This window comes from Hibiscus syriacus, unplaced genomic scaffold (assembly GCF_006381635.1).
Source record: "Hibiscus syriacus cultivar Baekdansim isolate YM2019G1 unplaced genomic scaffold, ASM638163v2 tig00111213_pilon, whole genome shotgun sequence".
Taxonomy (NCBI): domain Eukaryota; kingdom Viridiplantae; phylum Streptophyta; class Magnoliopsida; order Malvales; family Malvaceae; genus Hibiscus; species Hibiscus syriacus.
This window is the reverse complement of record NW_024063022.1, coordinates 6,540,727-6,557,459: the sequence shown is the minus strand read 5'-3', so window position 1 is coordinate 6,557,459 and position 16,733 is coordinate 6,540,727. Positions and strand designations below refer to the sequence as shown.

The 16,733-nt window shown below is 31.5% G+C and overlaps 1 protein-coding gene across 1 annotated transcript; it reads right to left on the bottom strand.

The window, feature by feature from the left end:
- Positions 1–635: 635 nt before the first annotated feature.
- LOC120156047 (F-box protein At2g15640-like) lies at positions 636–14,654 on the bottom strand. Its single transcript, XM_039167460.1, has 2 exons — positions 14,564–14,654; positions 636–1,156 (listed from the first exon to the last, which is right to left on the bottom strand). Exons 1-2 carry the CDS (start codon positions 14,652–14,654, stop codon positions 636–638), a joined length of 612 nt encoding a protein of 203 aa, XP_039023391.1.
- Between the last annotated feature and the right edge of the window lie 2,079 nt (positions 14,655–16,733).

Sequence of the window (16,733 nt, the reverse complement as noted above, 5' to 3'; positions counted from 1 at the left end):
ATGGTCCGACTCGAAAAATAATGTAATTATACTATATATTATAGATAATTGTAATAATACTCATCTCCATATTATTTTTTCAATTGGATTTCGAAAAAATTCCGGACTTTGTACAAATATATTACTTTGTAATCAACCAATCTAATCTCATTTTATTGAAGCAAGATTTTCCTCATAAGTGTAGACCTGAAGTAAATCTCCACGAACCCTAGTTTTAATCCCAAGCTCACGAGAATTACGGGTGTCGAGATCGAAAAGCACGAACTCTCCGGCCTCGGATTCGGCTAATACCTCGCCGTACTTCCAAAACCCGAACATCCTTTCGAATTCCGGCCTCGATACTATCTTCAATATCTTGGTCCAATGGCACCCATCGTTCAATATCCAGACCTCATTAGTCCTTGCACTTGTCTCCATCATCTCGGTATCCCAAAACGATACCCGGTCGTTCAAAGGAAGCAACCTCCCGAACGATTTGCCGCAGGGCGACTCGATCAACCGGAAAACTTCTCGGTGCAAATGAAATGCGAGGATGTTATGGTCAGTCAGTCAATAATAAAAGCGGTTCGCACATGTGTTGTTGTCGTTCGGACAAACCCCGAGACACTCGAACAACCGAGACTCTTCGTGTTTGATCACCCTCCATGAACCACCTTGTTGTTCTCTTCGTCCACGTACGATCGGATATGAACCACCTTGTAGTCATTGGACAGAGGGTCCAATCCGAATCCGAGAGTATGCGCAAAAGTATACGACTTGTCCGGAATATCTTCGTTGCATTCGGGGAGGATCTTGAACTCTCTTGCGGCGGGATTAGATAGGGTTATACGAGAATTGGTCCAATCAAGCAAACAAATCAGTCCACCTCCGACACAAAAGGTGAAAACGAACATATTAACGAAATGTGGTGGCAACTGTCCATGCATGTCGCGGTAATCGACGAGGTCTCGGTCGACAAAGAAGCGCATGACGACGACGGGTGTGTCGAGGGTGCCCTCGCAATAATATAAGATGAGACGCTTCTTCTTCCGGCTGATTCTAAAATGTCGGGAAACGAAATCGGGATTCCGAAAGAGGTGGCGCCATTGCTTTGACGCACAATTGAACCGGACGATGGACTTAACAGGCAATACGAGGAGGATTTCCGTCAACAAATCTAGGCATAGGAAATTTAGGATGCATTTTCACATATTAGTCATAATATCAAAATTAGTCCCAATGTTAATTGAAATAGTTATTTTTGTCCTTATTCTTTTTTTGAGCATTTTAGCCTCCGATATTTTATTTTAGGGCAAAAAAGCTTATAACATTTGATTGAATAGTCACTTTGGCCTTTATTCTTCTTTTTTCTGTAGCATTTCGGTCCTTAACGTTTAATTTTATGGTAAAAATACCCTTATTTTAGAGCATTAATCTTGTGTTAACTAACGGTTTCTATCTATAAATGAAACTTTTGGCCCTAAAATGAAATATTAAAGATCAAAATGCTCCAAAAAAGGATACGGGCCGAAATGATCATTTTAAGGAACATTAAGGGCTAATTTTGACATTATGTTCACATATTATCTCTAAAGTTAATGCCTATGTAGAAACTCGTTTAGGGTCTTCATTGATTCAAGGGAGTGTTGACTGTTGTTATCCCTTGAGATTCTAAATTCGAACAACAACATCTACATAATATGTACAATTATGAACAAAATATTATCTTCCAATCACCACATACTATTAAAAAAATAAACACTCCCACTTAGAGACAGAACTGCTCAATAAATGGTACCATATAAAGAACCCACATTAAACTATAATATATATTTGGATAAATTATGCGTTTAATACCTAAAAATTTTGACCCGTTTAATACCTAAACTTTTAAAATTTTCAAAACCATACTTAAAGTTTATTTTTTTGTTTCATTTTAGTACATCGTTCAATATTTAACATTAAATTAAAAAAATATTAAAAGTTTAAATACTAAAATAGACTAAAACTTATAGTTTATGTACCAAGCGCGTTACGTTTTTATCAACAGGATACTAAAATGAAACAAAAACTAAACGTTATGTATGGTTATGAAAAAATTAGAAGTTTAGATACTAAAATGGACCAAAACTCGTAGTTTAAGTACTAAACACTCAATGCCTATGTATTTATTAAAATTAAAATATACATCAAACTACAATAGTAATCCTTTGAAATTGGAGGTTCCATTAAGGGAATAAAGATAAGTAACAATGACAATGATTTCATGAAAAGAAAAGGCAAGAAACAAAGATTGGTGATTGGGAATTTGGTTCTCCATTTCCCTTATCATTTTACAAAAAAAAATATGCCTGACATTACCTATTGGATTTGGGCACACAACAACACTAATTTATATTCTTTTGAGTTTAGTTTTTACAGCTCAGGCTTGTGTGCCATAGATGAGGAAGTCTCACGTGCGACAGCTTAATATACGGTTAAGGAAAGAAGTTATTGGTTTTTTATTATTTTAAAGAAACCGATAAAAATTACCGGAAATATTATTTTTCTACCGGTTTTGTTATTATTGACGATTTACTGTGTTTGGTAATATATTCGGTAGAAAAAATAATGTTTTAGGTAGAACTTTACCAGATATTAATAAGCTCAGAAAAGATCTCAATAATGTTTTGGGTAGAATTAATAATGTTTTCGGTAATTTTTACCGATTTTGTTAAAAAGAAATAATAAAATCGATAATAAATTTCCTTAACCGTATATTAAAGCTGTCGTAGGGTAGAACTTCCCGCAATAATCCAACATGTGGATTGTGGGCCTCAATTTTCATTTTTGATATGGGAAAGTCTCACTTCACCTTGTATATTGTCTATTTTTCTATCTTCTACATGTCTCTTATGCTTTTAGTTACATTTATTATGTTGTTTTGTTAATTAATGGCGTCGTATTCGTATAATAATAAAAATTATCAGTTAGTTTAATGGGACAAAGCATTATTGTAAGTGAAAAACAAATCGATTACTTTATAATAAATATTTACAATATTTATCTCAATGGTTAAAGGAATAGTTTTTAATCCTAGAGGTATCAGGTTTGAGCACGAGAGATTGCAAAGGGGTTTGAGCCTTAATTATTAAATGGTTAAGAATCTTTAGAACATATACTACTTGAAGACGTGTATCAAATAATGTGTAGGCATTGTGTTACATCTTAAAATGATCCCCTAAAATATTTTATAATAAAGATTCATTTGTGAAATTTGAAATTATAAAGGATCTAAGAGGTCTTTTTACCAAAATTTCATCATGGAACACGACTCTGTCAAAATCTTAATTTACAACTTTTTCTGTCATTAAAATTTTATTTTTTTCTTCGAACAAAAATATCATTATGACACAAATATTGTACGTGAACGAGCCTAAATGATATCCATGTTTGAGGTCCATAAATTTTAAAGCACTATGACAGATCACATGTCACGCTTGGCATTAGACAGGCCTGACTACTTGTAATCACACCTTAGATTAATAAAAACAAATACATCTACAATGTTGAATTCATAAACTGGTCTCAATGGTAAAGGAGAATATTGTTCTCCTTAGAGATTTTGGGTGTGAGCAGCTGCATCTAGAGGGTATGTACATTATCAATAAGTTAACAAAATTATGAATAAATATTATATTATAATCACCTTAGACTATTAAAAAATACATCTACAATATATAATCTGAATTAATCAATTAATAAATTAAATAAACGTGAATATACCAAAAAAATAACCTATGAAATTTGATTTTACAAGTTATTTTTCAAATGAAATTTTGTAGAATTGATGGAGAAATTAAAAGGATGACCTAAAGAAGGAAAGTACTAATTTACCAATAATCAGTCGGTCTAGTAGGATGAGACACTAGGTCTCTTAAGTAAGGTCAGATGTTTGACTGGCGTTTGTAAATCGAGCAAACTGGGTTGGGAGGGTCACCCTCGCCACTGTAGTACCCGATCTAGATTAATCGATCAATAGATCGAATATCAATGATAGTACAATATTAAGGATAATATCAAAATAATTAGTACAATCAACTAAGGATAGACGCAAATTTTATATCGAAGATATTTTAAAATATATATATATATTAAAAATTTAAGAGAATCAAATTAGTTATCAACAAAAAATATATAAATTAAATAACATTTTGATATTTTAGAGATTACGATCGCACTCCCAACATGCCCTCAATCCATCCCAACAAGACTGCAACCAACAATAATTATTTATATAAAAATATAGTTCTATATAAAAAAACTTGAGAAGTTAGTTAAAATTAAAATCCTAAAATTCCTTTAAAATAAAAGGAAATCTATGAGTATTTTTTATAATTAAAATTAAAAAAATGTTTTTAATAATGCAAATCCAAATTAAATAAATTCATTGTTTTTTGGAGGGACTAAAAGGTCTAAAAAAGGAAAGTTGGCAAAGCAATAAATACATTAACAAAGGGCCATAAAATCAACAAAACATTAAATTTTGGCTGCATTTGTAATAAAAAAAATCTTTTGCAAATGGACAAAAATATGCATTTTATAAATAAAAAACTGTCCAATTTAATAGAAAAATGACATATTTTTTAATTGTTTATATTGTATGTGGGCATCCCTCATAATTGGTGTATTGTGATATTAGTGGGGACCAAAACGATGAAGATGTAGAAGTATGCATAGAAGGACACGTTCTCCCCTCAAAGGATTGTTTCAAGTACCTAGGGTCTATGATACATAAAGATGGGGGTGTAGATGATGATGTAACACACCGTATAAAGGCGTGATGGCTAAAGTGGAGGGTTGCTACTGGAGTTTTGTGTGACAAGAAGGTGCCTCTAAAACTTAAGGGAAAATTTTATAGAATGACAATAAGACCAGCGTTGTTGTATGGATCAGAATGTTGGGCAACCAAGAAGGATCATGTAAGGAGGATAGAGGCTGCAGAAATGAGAATGCTTCGTGGACATGCGGTAGGACTCTGTGGATATGACAACAAACTCTACTATTAGGATGTCCTTGGGGGTGGTGCCTGTTTCTGAAAAATTGAGGAGGGAAGACTACGGTGTTTGGGCATGTCCTTAGGCGACTACGTCGGATGCGGTCAGGAGGGTAGAGTCGATTACAGTCGACGGTGCCAGAAGGAGAGGACGACCAAGGCGGGAAGTGGGAAGACTGCTTGAGATCTGATTTGATGGATTTAGCCCTTACCGAGGACATGACCTCTGATAGGAAAGTATGAGACTAAAGACTAGGGTAGTCGAGTAGTGTGGGTCACATCTCTAGGGTGTATCATTTCTGTCTTCTTTTAATGCCTTTGTAGTAATTTCCATGAATTCTACTTTTATACGTTTTCTGTTATTGGTATTTATGAAGGCTTAGAATTGGGCTTGCTATCGTGGACTCTGTGTATATTCTCTTCACTTTTAAATTTAGTCGAGTCTTACGTTTCTGTCTATATGCAGAGATTTTTTCGCAGGGATTTATTTGCATGGATTACTTCCCATTTCAAATGCGCATATGATATTAATGATATTTATGACTGCATATGAATATTGTTCAACTATGTATTTATGTATTTATTTATACATGCTTTGCATTTATCTATATTTATTTTCTGACTGCCGGAGGTCTTCCACGGAAGCTACTCTAAACATGGCGTTGGGGGCAGCCTACTACCCTACCTCCCCCTTACCCCATTGCATATGGGAATTGGGTTTTGTTGTTGTTGTTGTTGATATTAGTGGGGACCCAAATAGGAGTATAGGTTATTAATTTCATAAATTTAATTTCTTTACTAAAATTCGCTGGTTTTATTTATATATTTAATTTAAATAGTAAAATTTCATATTCAAGTTTAGAAAGAATTTATTTATCTCAAAATCGTTATAAAAATACTTTTTTATGCATTTATATATTAATAGTTAGATTTTGATAAAATTATATGCAATAAAATATGATAAATTAAAAGTTATATTAAATCGAGTTAAATTAGAATTAGAATTTTAATTGAATTTTTAGATTAAATTTAAAACGAATAAAATATTTTTAAACTCAAATGGAATCGGACAATAACATACTTAAAAGATTAATTTGATATATATATATATATATATATATATTAATTTTTCTTACTTTTGTATGTTAGTAATGCTCAAACCCACGTAGAATTAGAAATACGAAAAGGACAATAAGATGATGCGAGGACATCTTCTCAGCCACATGTCTAACAAATTGTTTGACATGTTTCTTAGAGAAAGAAGTGTCAAGATGACATGGGACACTATGGAGAAGAAGTGCGGTGCTGACAATACGGGCATAAAGAAATAAGTTGTCGGAGAATGAATCAAATTTCAAATGACGGACGATAAGCCCATAATGGATCAAGTCTATGACTACGAGAATCTGGTGGCTGACATCGTTGCTAAAGGAATGCAATTGTGTGAAGTGCTCCAAGCCAATGTTCTTATCGAAAAGTTGCCTAAGTCCTGGTCCGACTACCGCAACTCTCTAAAGCATAAGAAGATAGATATTTCACTTAAGGAACTGGTGGGCCAGATAAAAATCGAGGAGGATAATCGTCTAAAGGATAAGGTTTCAAATTTCTTTAGTAATTGTGTGAAGGCTAAGGTAAGGATTCATCAATGTTGGGTTTTCCTTTCGTTTTTGGGTTGGTTTTGAAGCCTTAAGTAATATAGAGGCTTAAGGAAGGTTTAAGGAGGATTAAAACTAAGAGATGAAGGTTTTATTTGAGATTTCATAAAATGGATTTTTAAATGATTTGATGAAATATGGTTAGTTATGGAAGATTTAAGGCATTTTTGACTTGTCAAAGAAGTGAATAAGATATTAGGAGCTTTAGAAGTGATTAAAAACAAGTTGGAAAATTGGTGCGATTCTTAGTTTTGAGTGTTCTTTGGAGATTTTGGATGTTATGAGAAGATTTATGGATGTAAGATAGTTGGATTAAGTAATGATGAATTTAATGGAATGGTTGGGGGATAAAAGTAATAGATTTAGGCAGAAATGTGGTAAAAATCGAAGTGAAATGTGTAAAATCTGGGTAAAGGTATCGGTACTGAAAGAACAATACCAAAACTATAGGGTTAAATTTGAGGAAAGATGATGAACACGATGCACAATATCGATACTTATTCAAGTAGTATTAGTACTGAAGTGGGGTATCGATACCAAGAGGAAGATATCAATACTATTTTTGAGAAATGGAATCTAGAATATGAAAATGATATCGATACTGAAGGGAGTATCGGTACCATAGTATATAAGTATCAATACCATAGAAGAGGTAGCAATACTAAGCAGCCTGAAATTTTAGGTTATGATGAACTTAAATAAAATTCGAGAATAATAGTACTTTTGAGTATTATTATTTTTTATAAATGTTATAAAATATACTTACATTTGTATTGTATGTGTGATTATGGATGCTTGTGTAGATCGTAATCAAGCTCCTGAGTCAAGTAAACAGAAAGGCAAGGATAAAGTCGTCGATTAGTCGGATTTACATTATGGGCATAATAGCGAGGCAAACCAGGTGAGTGCATTTATTATTTACTTATATGTTATGATAGTCATAGATGCATTTTGCTTAATGTATGTATTGCATTTACCGAATGAGCACTATGTGTACAACCTAATAAATTCATAATAAGTTTATGAATTTTCGTATTGGCACTATGTGTGCAACCTAAGAAATTCATAATAAGTTTATGAATTTTCGTATTGGCACTATGTGCAGCCTAAGAAATCATAATAAGTTTATGAATTTTCGTATTGGCACTATGTGTGCAGCCTAAGAAATTCATAATAAGTTTATGAATTTTCGTATTGGCACTATGTGTGCAACCTAAGAAATTCATAATAAGTTTATGAATTTTCGTATTGGCACTATGTGTGCAGCCTAAGAAATTCATAATAGGTTTATGAATTTTCGTATTGGCACTATGTGTGCAGCCTAAGAAATTCATAATAAGTTTATGAATTTTCGTATTGGCATTATGTGTGCAACCTAAGAAATTCATAATAAGTTTATGAATTTCCATTGGCACTATGTGTGCAACCCCACGTAATTCATAATGAGTTTGTGAATTACCGTATCGACACTACGTGTGCAAAACCATAGAAGTTATAATGAGTTGTAATATTCAATTGGTATTTGGATTGTTACAATATACTCATGATTGAAATTTATCTCATTATTTTTATGTCTCACTAAGTGATTACTTAGCGTGTGCAGATTTCACGCGTAGGTATTAGTACGATCAAAATAAGGAGTGCAATTGACATTACCAATCAATGACAACCTCATCAGTAACTGTAGAACAACTATGTCTACTTTTGATGTTATTAGCTAACATGTAATAGATTTATGAAAATGCTCGAAAAAATGTTTGACTTATGATGATGTAAAAATCAAATATATACGAACTTTAAGATTTGTTTACATACTATAAATTAATGAACGTTTTATTATTATCTAATTAGAAAGTTTTATGATTAGACATAAAATTTCACTGGTTTTTCAAAAACGGAAAGTTTTAAAAGTTACGTGACATCTGTGACTCGTGTACGAAAACGTATACGGAAAATGGGTGTTACATACCATGATAAATATCTAGATTGGTCGGGCCATGAGTTTAATTCACATGATCATTGTACTATTGTTGTATCACGAGAGATAATCGCCCAACGTTCTCCAGCATCATAAGAGCAGACGAATATGTCCTTAAGATATTGTCTAAACATGACCCAACATCTCTATCCATCCAATTCCATAACTACGAACCAGTACACGATTTTTTATCGTTCTTATTTTTTATTTTGTTCTATTCAATTATAATTTATTTCTCGGATAGATTTTTGTCTAACATAATAACGGTATTAGCCTACATGATTTGTTTATATTTTTAAAATACTATTAATTATATCATTATGCACTCTTTCCATGTTATATTTATTTTCAATATAATTTGTGGACAACCAGCTTCGTAATTTTTTTAATTAAAAAATAGATAAATATTAAGAAGAAAAAAGCGGCTTTTTGACATAACTGACACATTTTTTTTAAAATTTTCCGTTTCTGACATCGTTTGACTAATATTTCCAGAAGTAGCACCCTTTCTGCTGAGTTAGCAAAGGCGCGTCCCCGGACGCGCTTTACCCGTGTTTTCGCTGAGTTGGATGCTACGTGTGGAAGGCGCATCCCCGGGGACGCGCCTTTGCCAACTCAGCAGACGTGTAGAAAGCGCATCCCGGGGACGCACCTTCCATTAAATGTCATAAATGCCCCCATCCGTTTTCCTAACTACCCCTCCTCCTCCCCTATATAAACCCCCTCAACCCTCCCTCATTCTTCACACCAAAATCATCTTCTCCTCTCTTATAACTCAAATTCTCCAACTATTTGAGTTTTAAATTTGTTATTAGTGGTAAGAAATTTATTTTTATGTTAGTATTTTTTAAATAGTTATTATTTTTATATTAATATATTTATGTAAATATTATATTTATTAAAATAATATTTATATATTTTATTTAGAATTATTAATTTTTTTTTGCTAATTATATTGTTTTGTCTACAGTTATAATGGAAAACGAAATGCTGTTGCGATTGGATATTGATCATATCTCTAGACATTTTAGCGATATGGTAATATTTTTTTATAATTAATGTTAATATTTAAATTTGTTTTTATTTTAAAGTTATTATGAATATATATTAATTTTTATTTTTTATAATCCATTGCTATTGAGGGACTCAGGTCGTCCAAAATCTACTAGAATACATTGTGATATGGATATTCGGAAGAAGTCAACAGAACAAAAACGATGTGGGCATTGTAGAAACATCGGGCACAATAGAAAAAAATGTCCAGCTCTGTTATCATCATATAACCGTTAACTCTTATGTAATTAATATTGTATTTAAATGAATGTTTTTGTTTCTAATAATTTAATGTTATTGCATTTATATAAATTTGTCAATGTATGTACACCTAAATAATTTTTTTAACTTTTAAATACATAAATATATTTAATATATTTATTTAATATAATAATTAATATTATTAGTTATAATTTTTTTTAAAATATAATAATAATTCCACCTTCTAAGTAGAGAAAAATATTAAATTAAACAAATTAAAAGTTATTAAAAAATTTATGTATACGATGACACATTTCATGTTCTGATTGGAGGATTAAATTTATTAAATTAAATTTTCAATAAGACTAATTTTATAAATATGTAAGTATTGAAGATTAAATATGTAATTATACTAATTTATTAACTTATACATCATATTTCGTTAAATATTGATATGAGATGACTAGATTGATAACATTTAAATAATTAACTGATAAAATTAATAGATCGATAATCAAAATCAAAAATAATAATATAACCATATGTGTAATATTATAATTTCATACATTTTTCCTATAATCGAAACATTTTATAATAATAATAAAATACGTGTCTGCTGATTCTTAAATTTGATAATTCTTACATTATAATCGAAACATTTTACATAATATATTATTAATTTATAATAATAATAAAAATAAACTATTTATTATTAAATAAAATACGTGTCTGCTGAGTTGGTAAAGGCGCGTCCCCGGATATGCGCCTTCCACACGTGGCATCCAACTCAGCGAAAACACGGGTAAAGCGCGTCCCCGGGGACGCGCCTTTGCCAACTTAGCAGAAAGGGTGCTACTTCTGGAAATATTGGTCAAACGGTGTCAGAAAGGGAAAATTAAAAAAAAAATGTCAGTTATGTCAAATACCCGAAAAAAAGCATTGTGGTATAAGCAATGACGTCTTCTTTACAGCTCGTGTGGTTCACACAGAAGTACGGCCAAACGATGAGCATCGTTTCACAAGAAACGCGCTGCGATGCGCGTGTCAAGGATAATTTCCCATCGAATTGGGCCCCACGATGCCTTCTTATCCCCGTCTTCTAAAGTGTTTGACGTTGACGTGGCAGCAAGACATTGGTCCGCTTTGGATCGAAGTTGATTGCTTGATTTTGAGTTTCCAATTTTTTATTCCGATAAATTAAATATCATTTAATTCGAGCTTATTCAGGGAAATAATAAATATAGATTTCATGAAATTAAATATATAAATATATTATTTTGAACATAAATTGTGAATTTCATCTCTAATTGTTGACAATTTTGATAATATTAATTATTAGATAAATAAATAAAATATATAAATCATTAAACTATGTTAATGTAGTCTTTTATCATTAAAATTTTAAAAATTATTTTAATACAATTATCGATTTTCAATACATTAAATATTTAATTCAAATTAATAGCTCAATAAAAATATAATTTTTAATACAATTATCGATATTCAATACATTAAATATTTAATTCAAATTAAGTATTATAAAGATTCATTTAAAAATAATATTTTTAATTTCGTTTTTTCCTCCTTCGTTCATAAGGATTTGAATCTTTGACATTGTTTAAAGAGAATCATGTTTCACTAGATCACGATAATTACTAATAAAATCATTATTTTTTCATAACCATCAATTTATGATGGCATAATGTCAAAATTAGCATCTAACGTTTATCAAAATGTTCATTTTCCCCTATTTTATTTTTGGAGCATCTTGACCCACAACGTTTCATTTTAGGGCGAAAAGGGCCCTAAAATAGTTAACTATAATAAGATAGGTTAAAATAGGCTCTATTGTAGATATTTGTGTTCCTTATTTTATTTATATAAGTATTTTGACTCCTAACATTTCACTTTGGGGCAAAAATCTCCCTCTAAAATAAATAGGAGAAAATGATCATTTTAGTAACATAAGAGCATTTTAGCATAAAATGCATTCTAAATTTAGTTACTCTGTTAAATCGAGAATTACACGGATCCATTATAGGAACAACTCACTCAATTTAATTTATTCCATTCACAACTTTAGAATTTGAAGATATGACATTGCTTAAAATATCTAACGCCTTAACTCGACGGACCAATTGATAGGTGATAATAAAAAAGTATTTTAATGTATACTTTTAATTAAGTTTGCATTTACTAGAAGACTGAGTAGGGATCATCTCACAACCAACAAATCAAATCTTTTTCCCTTCCCAATACCCCAAATCAAAGGCAAGTGGTGGGATTACCTCATTGCCCTCGATATTAAAATGGAACCAACCCAAAGGGAATAATGTTTCAAAGGTGAAAGTGTTGCCCTAAAAGGAAAGGGTCTAACGTGGGATAGTGTGAGATAATTGAAGGGGAAAGAAAGATTCTAAACCAAATCATTGTACTATTTAACCAAATGTGGTAAATGGACGGCCTTGATTTGTCCATCATGGGTATTCTTTTTCTCTTATCTTCCTTTTTGGTGATGAAATTTGATTTGTTGTTGTTTTCTTTCAATTAATTTCACTGTGACAACCGACAAGACCTCTCCTCTGTCTCCATCAATGTTTCTCATATCTTCCCTCCACAAATTTGGTGGTTGGCCCTTCCCTTTACATGGGAAATCATTAAAATACCTTTTATGGGAACCAAGTTGCCAATTAATTTCATATTTTATTATATATTATATATCATGGGTTGGGTATGATATTGAATATTATTTAAATTTTTAAAAAATTCACAATCATACCTAAAGTTTAGTTTTTGTTTCATTTTAGTATCTCAATTCAAAATTTAATGTTTAGTTTTGAAAAAAATTAAAAAATTAGATACTAAGACAGATCAAAACTGATAATTTTGGAACTGAATGCATTAAGTTTTTAAAGGTAGGGTATTAAAATGAAATGTAAACGAAACATTAGCTATGTTTTAAAAAAAATTAAAAGTTTAAGTACTAAAACATACCAAAACTGATATTTGGTGTGTTCTCTCCCTGTCTGGATTGTGTTTGTATTAGATAGATGTTGTTTACGAGCTTGGGTGGCATGTGGGATCTGAAAATACAGAGAGGTTGTGGTTTATGGTTTGGTAAGCTGTTTCGCAGCCTAGTTCAGATGGTTAAGTTACCCATCAGTGCCTCTGGGCAGCTGCGTTATTGGCTCTATTAACTAGCCGTAAGGGATATGTATCATCCGAGCGATGGGGGTCTAGGGGATCGAGATCTCATTGTAGTGGCTGTTGAGACTCGGGGGATGCTTGTTTGTGGCACAACAGGTGATCTCATATAATAATTTTAAAATCAATCTTTCACATGTCGAGATAACGTTTGATGTAGGTATGGGCATGGGTTGGGTTGGGTCGGGTCGGATTTTTAGTTCACCCGACTGATCCGAGAATAAGGAATCCTCTACCCGAGATAAGACCCGACCAAAACAAAATTTCACCGACCCGACCTGACCAGATATATAACTTAAAAATCCAACTCGACCCAAATAAAAAAAATTATTTGTATTCAATAAAAATAGTGACTTAATTAAAAAAATAATATAGAGGGATATTATTGTAATTATTCCTAAATATATAAGATAAAATTATATATTTTTTCAAGTCGAGTCGGATATTTTTCATCATAAACCCAAACCAAACCCAATTTTTTTTTTTAAAAAAAACTGAATCGATCGAGTCGGGTCGGATTGGAACCCGTCAGGTTTAGGTCCCGTATTCATCCTTAGTTTGATGAGTAAAGCTTTCTACGGATATTATAATTCAGATTCTTAAATTGTTGGATATAATATTTTAAAAATGATAGGAATTCAATTAAATAGATATCAAATAAACTCTATAAATGGTCACTTTCGTTTAAGTTTTATAAATTTTTCCTAATTGAATTTTAAAAGCATAATATTATGTCAATTTCGTTTCATTTTAATTAAGATTGAATCATTAAAGGTTAACATTTAACAATTTCCTGTCATGACACGATAAATATATAAAATTAAAATTACACCATTTCTACATAATATGTGGATAAAGTTTTGGTCACTTTATTTCATATTTGTACACTTTGCTCAGTAAATTAAAAAAAACATAAGTTTTAATCATTTACGTTACATTTTATTAGTTTTTGTCAACCGGACGTTGTCATTAGTTTGATGATGTAGCCCATTAGTAAAATGATTTAATTTTTATTTTAACCCCTATATTTTAGATAAAATATTGATTATGAGTCCTTTTGTATATTCAAATTAGTTTAATGACAAAATTTCAATTTATTCATTTTTAATAGGTTTTTTTCCTAACCCAATTGTTGTTCAACTTCTCTACTTCTTCTTCAGGCATCTTTGATCCATTGCTCAATTTGACTTATTTCAATGACTCATGTTGCATTTCAAGACTAATGCAAAATTTTTAACTTTCAATAACAAATAATAACATCACAAGTTCAGAGAAAAATGAGAGGTTAATAATCTAGAGATAAAATAAATTTGGGCAATCTCAGCTATACAAACTAAAATTTAATTTCCAAAAATTGATATTGCAGAATGTCGAAGGAACAAGAAGACAAATCAATAGATCTAAATAACCCGATAATTGAATATCACTCTTCGTGGTTATTTGCCCTTGAGAAATTACCTCCGTTGAAACAAATGGGTCCAAACAACCCGATAATTGGATCCGTGAATTCTTCAACTGAACTCAATCCAAAATCCATGATCTTCGACATTGAATCTTTGTTTTTGCTCAAGAACAAGTAATTTTTCGATTCTAGATCCCTATGAACAATGTTAACCTTATGAGTCACTGTTAACCCATGCGGCTTGTGCAATTTGTCGCACCACCACCATCGTGTTGGCCACCAACTACCTTATTTCTGTGACAACCCAATTTAACAATTCACCGTCGGAGCAAAGTCCCAGTACTATGTGAACATCAATTTGATCTTCATAAACATCACGTTCGAATGCGATGAAACGTTCTCGACGATCTTTCGCATCACGAGGATTTCATTGGTTAATAACACGTCAGAGATGGAAACCCAATATTGTGTCTTTAATAACACCATTATTGAAATAGTTCTAGTTTTCTCAACTCGAGGTGGTGGCATCGTGGTGGTGGTGAATTTTTTCATAGTTTTAATGGCGAATTCTATGCATTTTTCACGATCTTCTTTACTTCTTTTATACATTTTCTTACAACTGGGAACTCATCTAATTTGACTTAAAATAATTACAACTAATAATTAGAAACAAGAAGGTTATTGCAATGGAGTAGAGATGTCTAAAGAAAATGCATGGAGAAGATGAGCAATATTGAGGGTTAAGGAGAAAAAAATATTAAAAATGGATAAATTGAAAAGTTATTCCTAAGCTAATTTGAATTTACAAAAAGACTCATAATCAGTATTTTGTCTAAAGTGTAGGGATTAAAATAAAAATTAAACCATTTTACTAAAGGGTCACCATCAAACTAACGACATTCAACGTCCAAGTGATCAAAACTTAATAAAACGATAACGCAAGTGACTATAACTTAATAAAGTAATAACATAAGTGACCAAAACTTATGTTTTTTGAATTTAGTGAGCAAAAGTATACAAATATGAAAGGAAAGTGACCAAAACTTAATCCACAAATTATCTAAGTGGAAATAATGTAATTTTAAATTTTATATATTTACCATACCACGTCAACAAACTATGAAAGGTTTAATGACCATTAACATTCATTGATCACATCTGAATTAAAACGAAACGAAAGAGACCAAATGTTATAGTTTTTGAATTCAATAAGGAAAAATTTATAAAACTCAAACGAAAGTGTACTAATTCTATAATTTACTGTTGAAAACATTTTGATATTTCGATATAACAAATTAAGTTAAATGAATTTTAAGATTTTCCAAAATGATTTTCTAAGTATATTCGATATAATTATTCGAATATCAAAACATTACTCAAAATATTTCAAAAATCAATTTTAATCCTTACTTAAGTGTAAAATTAAGTTTTAATCTTAAAACAATTTCAAAATAATCTTTCAAAGTATTTCGAACCACTTCAAAGCCAAAAATTCCAGATTGCTCAGAGGGAACCGATTCTCCCCCAAGGGGGTACCGATTCCCCCTGAATGGTTTGGCTCCGAGATTTCCATAATGCTCGGAGGGAACCGATTCCCCCATAAGGGGTACTGATTCCCCCCTGTTCAAAGGTCGAAATATTTGAATTTTACACTTAGGGAACCGATTCCCCATAGGGGGTACCGATTCCCCCACGCTCCAAATTGTTTTATTAATTGTTTTCACACTAAAACAACTATATGATCTTCACTAATCATCCCCAACGTTCAGAAGAGATTCAAGGTGTATTTAAACAAGTTCTGAAGCCCTTGATCAACAAGAAATCATAGAGAAACAAGAGAGAAAGCATCAAACACCAAGTTTGTGCAAATCAAGCCAATTTTCCTTTCAATATTCATTTTGCTTTCAAGAACACCATTTGTGCTCATTTGTAATTATCTTTGAGTGTTCTTTTCTTGTTCTAGAATTGTGCAAACATCTTACCTTGTGAGGTTTTCTTTTAAGTTTGCAAATTTGTAATCTTCTCTTTGGGAAAAAGAGTGTTCTCAAGAGTTGGGGTATACTCTTGAGGGATTTTGTAAGGTTATCTCTTTGGCCTCAAAAGAAAGAACAAATTAGTGAATTTGTTGGAAAATCCTTAGTGTGGATAGCTAAGGTAGTGGACGTAGACTTTGTTTGAGAAAGTCGAACCACTGTAAATCGTTGTGCAATTACTTTCAATTTTTCT

Excerpts from the sequence above, each read along its gene's own strand:
- LOC120156047 (XM_039167460.1), bottom strand. The coding sequence starts at position 14,654 with ATGTCGAAGATCATGGATTTTGGATTGAGTTCAGTTGAAGAATTCACG. Across the intron at positions 1,157-14,563 it reads ACCCATTTGTTTCAACGGAG|ATTTGTTGACGGAAATCCTC; the intron begins GTAATTTCTCAA and ends TCCTATGCCTAG.